General features: G+C 31.4%; 1 protein-coding gene and 1 long non-coding RNA gene across 4 annotated transcripts; one reads left to right on the top strand and one right to left on the bottom strand.

Moving 5' to 3' along the window:
- Nucleotides 1-1,965: 1,965 nt before the first annotated feature.
- On the top strand, nucleotides 1,966-4,840 carry LOC117909610. The gene is made up of 2 exons (XR_004650412.1): nucleotides 1,966-2,057; nucleotides 4,444-4,840. It is a non-coding gene; the product is annotated as an uncharacterized LOC117909610 (long non-coding RNA).
- Nucleotides 4,841-7,237: 2,397 nt separating this feature from the next.
- On the bottom strand, nucleotides 7,238-9,698 carry LOC117909592 (pentatricopeptide repeat-containing protein At1g79080, chloroplastic). Of its 3 annotated transcripts, none has more exons than XM_034823654.1 (2): nucleotides 9,565-9,698; nucleotides 7,238-9,305 (listed from the first exon to the last, which is right to left on the bottom strand). In XM_034823654.1, the coding sequence occupies exons 1-2, from the start codon at nucleotides 9,621-9,623 to the stop codon at nucleotides 7,730-7,732; spliced, it is 1,635 nt and encodes a 544-aa protein (XP_034679545.1). In that variant the 5' UTR covers nucleotides 9,624-9,698; the 3' UTR covers nucleotides 7,238-7,729. The 3 variants fall into 3 exon arrangements, with proteins under 3 accessions (XP_034679545.1, XP_034679546.1, XP_034679544.1); XM_034823655.1 differs by having other exon boundaries at nucleotides 9,371-9,697; XM_034823653.1 differs by having other exon boundaries at nucleotides 7,238-9,697.
- Nucleotides 9,699-12,808: the final 3,110 nt, after the last annotated feature.

Genomic DNA, 12,808 nt, shown 5'->3' with positions numbered 1-12,808 from the left:
ATGGACACTAAATGAATTTTATAATTTTTTTGTATTTATTTATAAAAAAAATTGTTTATTGTAAATTATGTTTATTATTTATGAAATTAACTTTTTTTAGATACTAATATACATTATAAAATAAATGTTAATACTTTTTAAAATAATTTTATAATAAATGTTAATACTTTTTTCAATAACTTCATTTTAGTACAACATTCTCACCCCATTTTTCAACACCAATTTCACTTTTATAAAAATTCTTGCTTATTTTGACCTAATCTTTTGCACAAAAAATAACTTAATTTTTTCTATTTTATGTGTTATTTTAATAAATATATTCTTGAATTTATAAATTTTTATTTGTTTTTTCAGATATTTTTTATTTATTTGATGAGAACATTGAGAAATTAAATTAAATATGAAATCTTATTCTTTCATAATTGTATTGATGAGAAAGATAAAAAGGAAGAGTGGATATAGTAATTTGTAACACTAAATCCAAGATAGTATGATAAATTATTGAGACAATTTGTAAAGAAAGGATCTAAAAAAATGTTTTATCAAATGTGTAATAAGAATATTGAATCAAATCATATTGTTATTTATATGGTAATAGTAACATATATGGTATATGATATAAATTTCTAATGACATTATATGATTTGAATAAGATTCGGTAATATTTCATTTTATTTGGTAATGATGTATTATTTTATATGTTAATAGTAAAATATTAGTAAATAATATGGATTTAGATGTAATAATGTGAAATAAATTTAATGATTTAAACATATTTTTTTGTAAATATATTTTAATAATTTTTATCATTTTTTGAACTTTTCAATTATCAAATTTTAAGTTGTGGTGACATAAAAACTGATATACCTCAAAACCCTTTGACTTATTGATCAAGACCACAACTTTAAAATAATTTGTCACGCCTTAAAAATGTCCCCCACCATCCCAACCCCGCCCCGTTTATTAAAAATAATTTTCATCCTCGTCCTGTTTAAAAAATTAAACGAGGTGGGGCGGGGCGGGCGTTTAGATTTTTTTTTTTTTTTTTTTTTAAATTACTTTTATTTTTTTTAATTACATTAAAATAAATATATTTTATAAATAATAAAATTATTATATTTTTTATAACTTATTTTATTAAATTTTTTATTATTATCTATATATTAAAAATAGTAAAATTAAATTTTAAATTAAATTAAATTTTAAATTTTAAATTTTAAATTTAATTTAATTTTATATGTAAACGGGGCGGGGCAGGGCAGGATGGGGCAATACCCGAACCCACCCCGGGTTTAAAAAAAAAAAATCTCATACCCATTTAAAACTCGTTTATTAAATTTAAACCCCGTCTCATTAAGGGCAGGGCAGGGCGGGGCGGGTACCCGAAAAAACCCACCCCGTTGCCATCCCTACCCCACCACATCTCTCTGGGGACATTGAATGTATTTCCATCATTTATAATTATTTAAAAATTAAAAAATGATGGAATTATTTTAAATTTGAATGAAATCTAAATCTAAAAATTATTTATATTTATAAAATCAAATTAATTGAAAAAAACACTCAATTTTTTAAAAAAAAAAACTTACAAACAAGTTTTTTTTTTTTTTTTACTTATTTCAGTAACTCAATCCAACATATTTAAAAAAAAATAGAAAATTGTTTTTTTTTTGGAATTCAACATCCAAAAGCAATTTTATTTCTGAAAACAGTAAAGACTATTTTTAAAAAATATTCTTGAAAAATTATTTTTTCTTAGAGTTAAGCAAAAAAAAATAATATATTTTTCTATAAAGAATTTACATACCTTTTAATTTGTATGGGTTTTAACATTTGAGCCGGTTCAACCGGAGAGTCCGGTTTAAGATTTGAACCGCTTCCATGGGGGAGGTCGGTTCGTTGCTGCCGAAAATACAGTAAATGACTAAAATGCCCTTAGGATTAGGGTTTTGAGAATCTGGAGCCCTAGCCCTATAAATACCAAAGAAGGGGCGTCTGGTAGCTACATTCAGAAATAGGCCTGCTGAGTCAAAGAGCGAGTCACCATGAGAGCTAAGGTAAACAACCTCTCCTTTTTTCTTTTGTGGTTTTTTCAGTAACTGTATTTCTTCGCTCTCAAATAGCGAAAAGCTTTCTGTGCTTATTGTAATCCTTGTATTATCTTCTTTAAAATGAATCATTTGGGTTAGATCTGGAGGCTCATATTAGGTTTCGTAACAATGGCTGTGGGCGTTTCAGTTGTTGCTTGAAATTTTCTAGCCTTTAGACCTGCTTGGATACTGAGAAAATTAAGCGGAAAAGGGGTTTTTGGATATTGTTAATTTTTAATGAAAATATGCTGAAATCTTTTTTCTTTCGCGTTATTTTCTCTGTAACCAAACAGAGTATTAAGGTCTTGTATTTTTGGAGCAACCAAATGCCGATGGCTTTGCTGCCAGCTCCGGTGCTCGAATTGGCTCGGATGCTGGAACTTTGAGCTCCAACTATTTGAACTATTTGGTTTAGATCTGAAGCCCATTTTTAGGTTTTCTGCTTGTGATTTTATTTTTTAGTATTATAGGATCCTAGGATTACTGAAGAAAAAGTAGAAGTTGGGAATGTCAATTGTTTGGGTTTTTCCAGCCTTTGGACCCAGTTTAGGTTCTAAGGAAACCGAAAACAAATTGATTTTTGGGCGTTATCTTTTATCTTTTAGTTTTTTCAGTCACCTAGGTGGTCGGAGCTATTTGTATGGTGAAAATTTGATATTATATTCGCCCTCCTTGGACTGGAGGTCTATTTTAGGTTTTTAAATGGTAATTGTTTTTAGTATTATGTTAGTCTGGGATTTCTCAAGAAGAAGCTGGTATCTTGGTTTCTCTTGGCTTGAGATGTCCCAGATTCTGGAGCACTGTTTGGTTGCTGGGAAAATTGAAAGAACAAAACGTTTTGTATGTAGTCTTTTGTCTTTTACTTTTGTGAGGCTCACTTGTGTAGTGGGGTATTATTTATTTCAAAATGTAATCTAAGATTGAAAATGTTGGATTCCTTTTTTCCTCCTTCCTTTCCCAGTACCCAAGCAGAGAATTAAGATTTATATTGAATGATATTAGAAAACCAAGAAAAAATCATATTGATTTTTTTTCAATGGTTTTATTTTTGAAGATTGTGTTATGTATAATATTGATCAGATAATCAATATCCTTTTTAAAGGATTTGCGCCTTTGTTGTGATTTTGGTTAAACTTTGTATGGGTATCATTGATCAAATCAAGAGCATTGTTTCTTCAATTTCCTAATTCTTTCTTTCAGTACTTCCTATTGAAAAGATGATTGAATTGGGTTGCTTCTAGACACCTTACTGAAGTGATTTCTCAATGCCTACTAAAAGTCCATTTTGGCAGTGATTCTAGGAAACTCTTCTAACATTTCTAGCACTTGAAATTTTTATCCTTTCAAGCCTTAGAAAAGGCTAGAAACATTTTCTAGAATCATTGCAAAACAGGCTCTAACTTCACAATCCTGATTTTGCATTATGAATTAAGTGATTACTGACTTTGCACTCATGTCTAGGAGATAACATGCAAAAGAAGTAAAAGGGGATTAGCATTTCATCTTAAGAGTTTAATGTTTTGTTTGGCTCCTGGTGAATAGTGTTGAATGGGAATCCATTCTTGTGTCCTTTGAACTTAATTTGGTTGTTCAGAAACTTGTTCAGGAATTCAGAATCTCGGAAAATGAGATCAAGTAAGATGGGAAAAAAATTATGTAAGCAAAAGCATCTTTTGGAAGCTGCTTAATTTATGGTAAAATTTGTAAGAGATGAAATTCCAACTTCTCCATGACCCACTGTAGCATAAAAGATTGAGGAAGTCATAGGTTGTCATTTCTAGCAGGAAAATGGATATCAAATAAGTGGTTCTGCACCTTCCTCTGATATCCACACTTCCTTCTACTTTTCCTGTTGATCAACCAAGCTTTGGGGAAATCTGAGTGTTGGATTTTCTGAATTTGGTTGATCAATTAGTTGGGTCCTATTCAAATGAAACGCATAGAACTGCCATTGGTATTTGCAAGGATTTTACTGAAATGTTTCATGCTAAACTCTTCCCTGACCATCATGTGTCCCCTCTTTGTTGCTGAATTTGTTCTTGTTAGATTGAATCCTTTCTTCAGCACTCAACTGAGTCACCAATGACACCATTGATGTTGTTATTGTAAAACTATTTCAGCCGTTTGTGAAAGCTTTAAATAAGAAGTTGCTCTAGGGAATCTTTATATATTTATTTTCTAAAAATGCACTGTTATTTTTTGCCTGAAGTTTTTCGATTAATGTTAACTTGGAAGTAATGTTTATCTGTTTGCCTATCTTCATTCAAAGAATTCCTTGGTGAGCAATGTACTTGAATTTATTGATTTTATTAGATGAAAACTAAGGCAATTGCATATTTGCTTGCCATTACAGTGGAAGAAGAAGCGCATGAGGAGGCTGAAGAGGAAGCGCCGAAAGATGAGGCAGAGATCAAAGTAGAGGTTTACAAGGACAAGAAGATAGACCTTCCCTGATATGCCTTTTTGTCTTCATAACCTGCATTTGTGACCATGCGGGCTTGTGAGGATCGGAAGACTGATGGAGATGGATTGTTCTTTTTCTATCTTATTGGAACCTTGTTCTATGAGATGCCAATGGAGTTTTGGCTTTTAGGCTTTAGAGTATTATTGATGCTTCGGATGATAACGTTGAGACAGTCATTTAGTTTTGTTTATTCTAATATGCTTTCAAAAGGTTTATGAAACTTGAAGAAGATTGAACTCTTGGATGGATCATTAAAAATGAATCTCTGATCTGAACATCTTAGAAATATCTTTTATGTGCTGCAAATGGTGCAAGGATTTTTCATTAAATCTTAACAAGCGGGTGGATGATTGATGCTTGTGAGCTTTCGGGAAAATGATTTGACTGTTAATAAGGTGCAGTGCTGATTTCTGCTTAAAGTGGAGATAAGTTTTTTATTAGAAGGCATTTTGCATTATTAATTTACTTCAATCAAGATCCATAGATGTGTTGGATTCTCCCTCTTGTTTTCAAAAGCAAAATTATATCCAGTTCTGAAGAGAATTTGATATGAAGGGGAACATTCATCCATGTGGGAAATGTTCAGAGTTTGGGTTGATAAATGTTAAGAGACTATACAAAATTTGGCCCCATGCCCTGGAATAGGTGTCACACGCAAGTCTGGGTCTCAAGTTTTGGCGCCGCACACGGTTTGAGGGGCTGACAGTAGGCCTCTCAAAGGTATACATGGGAACAGGTTCTATCTTGGAGTGTACTTCTAAAGCTAATTTGATTAGCAACTGGCCGAGTCATCCGTACCCAAATTAGCAGGGAAGCACCACCCTGCAAATTCAAATTTGAGCTCATTTACCAAGGGCATTTGGCCATATACAAGCTAAGGTCACCCTTTAAAGGATATAGAAAGTAGAAACTGAAAAGGTGTATTTGCTTGAAGTTGAGGTTTGCAGAAGTTTAAAAGAGCAGTTTTAATGATAGAAAAAATGCATTGTATACACATCTAATTATATCATATACATTTTTTCTACCTAATTCATTGAAAGAGGTTACAAACACATGGGATTGACATACAAATCTCAATTATATATCAAAATGATAGATCTTGCTTGCTTGCATACACGAGGTTAGCTTATTTATGATGTACCATCGGGTATCATGCCCATATCTCCTTCGGATATTATAAAACCAAAAATAAAATTGTCATTGTTTCAATCTTTCTTTCTTTACCTAAAATTACCACACAGGGTCGTAAAGATATAAAGTCTGTTTGACTATTGTTTTTTAAAACAGTTTTATATACTCTAAAACAAAATAATAAAAAAAACCCATATGCAAACCTAAAAACAGAAAACATTTTTTTATTATGAAAAATAGAAAATATGATGTTTTGACTTGTTTTCTAAGGATATTTTGTTTAAATAACTACATAAATATGGAGAATGATTAAACATAAAATACTATATATATAAGTTATTTGTTAAACATATTTAAAAACATAAAAAACAGGCTTAAAAAATTTTAAATTTTTAAATAGATTTTTGTTGTATAAAACAAGGCTTCTCAAGGATATTGAAGTTTACAGGTCACTAATCCCATCTATAAGTACAGGCAAACTGTACCCGAAGATCTTTAAACTAATTCGTGATCATAGATAGAATTGGTCACTACCAAATACCTGAAGAAAGTTTATATAGACCCAATAAGCCAATATCTCTACTCCAAATCCTTAAAAGCTTAAACAGTAGTTCAATCAATATAGATAATCAAACAAGATAATGTAGAGTTAAGCAACAATAGTTATGGAAAGTTTCTTGCTTCAGCCAAAAAAATGATAAGGTGCCATCTTCTCTGATTATCCATCCTTCTGCTAGCTTAGAAGGTGAGCAGATTGTACATGCAAAAACTCTGAAGGTTCCACCCAGAAAGCCGACTCAAACAAGCAATTGGAATGAATAAGAACCTTTCTAAGTTTCCAAATAGACTTTTGTTCTAGAAAATATTAGAAAATTATTTTTGAAAATGTTCCCAAATAAACCCTAAAGCTTTCTCTTGAACTCAAACCATTTAGTCCGAAATAACAATAATTAAAATGAATCAAATAAGTATGAGAAATCCTTGAAATGATTACCAAAAGGTTACAAAAGAAGCAAGCAATATCACTGCTATAATACCCGAAAACCCCATGACATGAGTTAAGAGGCTACAACTCAATGCGGCATAAAATTCTCCACCAAGGACTCGTAACTTCGAGGTACCCACTTAGCCAATTGATTTGAACAACCCAATCCTCTAACAATATCAATAACTTTGAGCAACCAAACATCGAACTTCCATGGAGGTCTTCCTCTGTTGACACCCAGAATATAACAAGTGGCTAAATCTCCTTCCATCAGGAGATTGTTCTACCCAATGATCTCCAGGATCAGATCTCTTGCTCTAGGAGCATTCCCGCTCAAGCAGGTTCAGATAAGGCTCTTAACATATTATATCATACTGTAGTATGAAAGAGCTAAAGTAAGACATTTTATTAAGTAATATTAACTAATTTAGGGTTCTAAGTACGAATTTTGTTGGTCGTGTTTCCAGTTCTTATATTGTCTTCATATATTTAAAGCATAGCCCAAAATAATATAGCGCACTAAGAAGTGTATTTGAGAAGAGAAAATTTACCTTTCAAACCATAGAATATACAATACTCACCTAAGTATTTGCCATTTCATATTATGACAAGACCAATTAATGGACAATGTGGGCAACAAGCAGTTAATACAATAGGAAGAGGTAGGTAAAAGGGAACTGATTCTTACAAAAATGATGTTTGAGGAAGGACTCGACCGATCAAAAGTCGCTAAATCCCCCATTAGATTAAATGAAAGATTGACAGATACAACTCCTTTACACGATTAGAAGTTCCAATTGAAAATCACAGATAGAAGCTGGAAAAAAGAAAAGAAAAAGATACTGCATACCGATCAATTTCATGGTTGAACTTGCCGCTTTCCAACTTGCTAAAACTTCAAATACCGTATCAAATGTTTCATCTGTCAATATACATATCAAAGATTCATTACTGCTCCTGATCCCACAATCTGTTGAACCTAATTTGCATCAGACACCAATCTATGGTCTTGTTTGGTCCTCTCTGTATTCAGGGATTTTTTTTTTTTTTTTGAACTTCTTAAATTGGTAATCCCTCAAGGTCATATTGCATAACAAGCCTTTCTAAGGTACTTCTGCCCACAGCTTGTCTTAGATACAACTCTTTTAGAACAGCTGCTGCCAGCTCCATTTCTTCTTGGTGGGCAATCCCTTCCACGATGATGGTATAAGTTGTTTCATTAGGCATATAGCCCTTCTTGACCATCATCTCAAAAACCATCAATGACAAATCTGTTTTTCGACATTTGCATAACCCAAGTATTAGCGCATTAAAATTGTCAACATCAGGCCTGCAGTAATTTTCTTCCATTATACTGAATATCTCCATGGCTTCATCCAGCATTCCTTCTGAACATAAACCTCTGATCAGAGATGAATAAGTGTAGGAGTCTGGAACAAATCCATACTTTGTCATTTCATACAAAAGCTGAAATGCTGGGTATGTGTTCCCTTTGCGACACAAGCTTGAGATAACACCTTTGTAGAAGTCATGCGTGGAGGAATTTTGTTTATTACCTAAGCTCTGAATTATAGAAAATGCCTCTTGCACCTTTCCCTCCTCACAAAGCACAGCAATTGCATTGTATGTACCCTCATTAGGATTACAGCGTCGATACATCATTTGGTCAAGACACTTAACCACAAGATCCACCTTCCCCTCTTTGCAAAGACGAGCAATTATTGGGTTGTAGCTTGCAGCAGTGGCCTTGAACCGTGCCCTCGACATATCATCTAAAACCTCAAGAGCCTGATCAGTTTGTCCATGAAGGGCAAACGAACCAATCAATATGTTGAATGTAACTATGGAAGGGGAACGTTCCCCGCCATCCATCTCAGCCAGAAGCTCCTTTGCCTTTTCCCATCGCCCCTCATAGCACAAACTCCTTAACAAAATATTATAGCTCACAACATTCGGACTGAACCCCTTAGATGGCAAATCCCTAAAGAACTGCATTGCCTCTTCTGTTCTGCCTTCCTTGCACAATCCAGTTAACAAAACATTGTAGCTAACCAGATTAGGCTTCCCACCCTTAGCAACTATCTCATCCAAGAGCCTTATGGCTTCATCAGCCCCTCTCTCCTTATACGCAGCTTCAAGCAAGAATGAGTATGTGAAGACGTTTGGAACCAACCCCTTCTTCATAAATTTATCCAAAATTTGCAAGCTCTGACTCAAGTTTCCATGCATACAAAGCCCCCTAACAAGAGAATTATAGGTAACAGTATTGGTTGGATATCCATATTCCTCCATTTTTTCAACTAATTGCATTGCATACCCAACATTCCCTCTTTTACACAGATTATTCACCAAGAAGGTACAAGAAGCAGGATCTGGAGTGGTACCTGAACTGATCATCAATTCCATCACCTTAGTAGCTTTCCTCATCTTATTTGATTTGCAGAGCTCATACATGAGCTGAGTAGCTTGTCCTCCATCGGGCTTGTGTCCCTTCCCTATCATATACTCCAAATACAAAAAAGCATCATTGAGCCTGAGGTCTCTAGTTCTTGGGTCGTTCTTTCCAGACCTCCAATTGGGGAGTGTGAAAACATTGTCCTTAGGAGAAATGGTGATCTGGGTAGATGCCAAAACCCTAGAAAAACCCTTGTTCAGTGAAAGGGTATGGAGATTAGGAACCTGGGAAAAGAATCCACAAACCTTTCTTGCATTTTCTGGAGATGGGCTTGTAATTGGAGACATTGCATTCACCAGGATTGCCATGGCTGGAGACAACTGTACAGTTATTGAAGCCACGAACTATACAAACGGTTCTACTTTTTTTCCCTTTAAAATCAAATCGAATGAAGGAAAAACAAATAAATGAAGAACACCAAGAAGGCTTGAGTTGTTACTTGTGAAAATAAATTGTTGTGAAGAAGAGGGGTTGGAGTTGGTGCTGAATTTCCCACATCCTGCAAGCAGTGGTGGAGTGTTTGGTTGGCAGGGAAGTTATTGTGGCTCCTCACCACCAATCCCGTCTGGAGCACTCCCTCCCTTTGTTATCCAAGTGTTTGAGGATAGTATCATATCACTCGCTGCTGAGGCGCGTGTTCATCCCTCTATATAATGATGATGGTCACCCACTGCCGAATCCTATATGGTCTAAGGTTGCAATTCATGGAACCCAAACCCATATTAAGAAACATTCAATTTTAGTTCAACCCAATCCCACCTCAAATTTGAGGTACTAAGTTCAAGTTAACCTAATTTTTCTGAACTTCAATTGAATTTGGATTGATCTTGTTACACTTGGGTTGGTCAGGTTACATAATCTAAAATCCATCTACAATACTCTTTTTTAAAAAATTGTATAGATTTAGATCAAAATTTCAAAATAGCAACAAAAAGTATAAATAAATTTATATATCCTTTTAGAAAATGAAAAATATAAAATATTATATCTTGCATTTACATAATCAATTGTGATTTTGATTTTTTTGAATAAGATTAACTCATGTCACTTGTTCCATGAAGGTAATACAATATATGTTTAATCTCATTTTGATGTCTTCTAATTATGACAGAATTGAATTTTATTAGTAAATTGACAAAAAAGACTATGTTTGGTCTAGTAAAACTTGCAAAATACATCAATGCACTAATTATACTAAGATATGATTCTTTTGAACCAAATAATTTTTCAGTTTCTTCTTTAGAACAAAACAAGTTTTTGTTCACTTCAAGGGAACGGACAATCATAGGAGAATTGAGTGAATGTGATTTATCCATATAAAGTGACTTAATACTTTCTCTATATATGCCAATTGATGGACTAAAAGATCATTTGAACAATGCTCAATCCACAAGCTGAGACAATATTTTGTTTTTTCAAATTCCATTTTTAAATAATTGATTGTTTTGTTAAGCTCTTCAGAAGTTCCTATAAGATTCAAATCATCCACATATACTACAATTATTATAATCTTGATTGTCGATTTCTTAATGAAAATGCATGGACATATAGGATTATTCACATACCCTTTTTTTTAGAACATTTTCACTAAGGGAATGTGCCACATATGTTCAAATTGTTTCAATCCATATAAGGATCGTTGTAACTTGATCGAGTACATGTCATAAGGTTTTAAATAATTTGCTTTAAACATTTTAAATTCTTCAATAATTTCACACATCTGATATTCTAATTTATTTCCTTCAGGCATTCAAAATCCTTCATGGATTTTCATGTATATATCCCTTGATCTATGTAAATAATTTGTAACTACACTTAGAAAGTGTGTATTAAGTCCTTTTGGGACTACTACTACATAATTGAGTCATTACGAGAGCTAATACATGATTTCTTCTGAAAACTTCATGTTATAAGCAAGGATGAAAATATTGGGATATATAAGAGAAGGTGGATACGATATATAGGTAAGATATATCATCTGATGGAAATATCGATAAATATCGGTAATATATCGGCGATATATCGGTAATCACAGATATATCAGTGGTAAAAGTAAAATATTGGCTCTAAATGGGAAAAAATCGCTTAAATTTCGAAGATATATCGGTGAAAAATCAATAAAAAATTAAATTATCGTAAATAAGTTAATTTTAATTATTTTATAATTTATTTTGTATACTAATTAAATATAAAACAAATGTAAAATCATAAATAAAATTATCAATATTTTTAAATAAAAATATTTTGTATCAAAATGTACCAATATTTTTAAATAAAAATCATAAATATATTTAAATAACATAATTAGTACATTTGCAATAATTTAGTTTTAAATTAATAATTTTATTTTATTTTGATATTCAAGTTTAATAATAGTATATTGAGAATAAATTAACTTATTACATTTTTAAATTAGTATAACATTGAATTTAAATTAATACATTTTTATAGTTAATTAATATATTTTCAATAGAGGTAAGTAAATTAACTTAACATAATAATATATTTAAGTCACATAATTAGTATATCTGTAATAATTTAACTTCATAATGAGTCTACACTTACAAAATTCACACTTCTTATCCGCCGACACTATATAATTAAATTTAATATCACAAATCATATCATACATATATTAATTTCTTCAACAAAATAACTTTAAAATGTCTATTATACTTGTAATTTCATTTTTAAGAGTTTTTTCTTACATTTTCATAAGTTTTGATGAATTTTTTATCTATTGATATTTTGTATCAAAATATCCTCTAATTTATCTCCGATATATCCATAAAATCCAAGTACCGATATATCCATAACTACCGACATTTTCATCTTTGGTTATAAGTAATGTTTAATGTCTAATGATCTCATTTTTCATAATACTCTAATATAAATGCTCATTTTATCCAATAGGATTTAGGCTTTAGTTCTCTTATTTTTACTTTTGTATTGGACTTCAAGTCATGATATTTCTCGTTTTGTTAATTAGTTTAGATCTATTTAGATTACTTCTTTCCACTTTAACTAATGGTTTTGTACCTTTTTTTTTGCAATTGGGATCCTCATTATTTTTTAATGATGTTGAGTCACTTTGGAAAGAAGACATTATTTTTATCCCATTTTATTTGACCTATGGAGATCTCACAATTTTTAGGTACCTATGCCTCTTTAGGAGTTATTGCCTTTTTAGGAATTATCTTCCTCTTCAAGGGATGTTGTAAACTATTTTTATAAAAACAACTTGCCAAATATCCTTATTTTTATAAAACATTAAAAAAAAAAAAGGTTCTTTAACTTAAAAACAATTTCTAAAAACAAGTCAAACAAGAAATTTAAAATTTTAATAAAAATGAATATTAAAATTATTTTTATCTTTTAGTAATTTTTGTTTCACTAGAATAAAAAAATTAATAAAAAAAATTTCATAATTAAAAGAAATAATTATCTTTAACTCATACATAATTGTAGATTTAATTTTTATTTTTTAATAAGACTTAACTTGAATTTGATTTCATACTATTATAAATTAAATTTATAAAATAAAAGTAAGACATTGTTTTTAAAAACAATACAAATTCTTCTATCCAAACAAATTTTTTGTTTTTTATTTTAAAAAACCATTTTTTAAAACATCTTGCCAAACACTCTTTTTTTTTTTAATAATAATAAAAAAAAAAAAAAAC

Source organism: Vitis riparia, chromosome 19 (genome assembly GCF_004353265.1).
Source record: "Vitis riparia cultivar Riparia Gloire de Montpellier isolate 1030 chromosome 19, EGFV_Vit.rip_1.0, whole genome shotgun sequence".
NCBI classification, from domain to species: Eukaryota; Viridiplantae; Streptophyta; class Magnoliopsida; order Vitales; family Vitaceae; genus Vitis; species Vitis riparia.
This window is presented reverse-complemented; position numbering and strand designations above follow the sequence as displayed.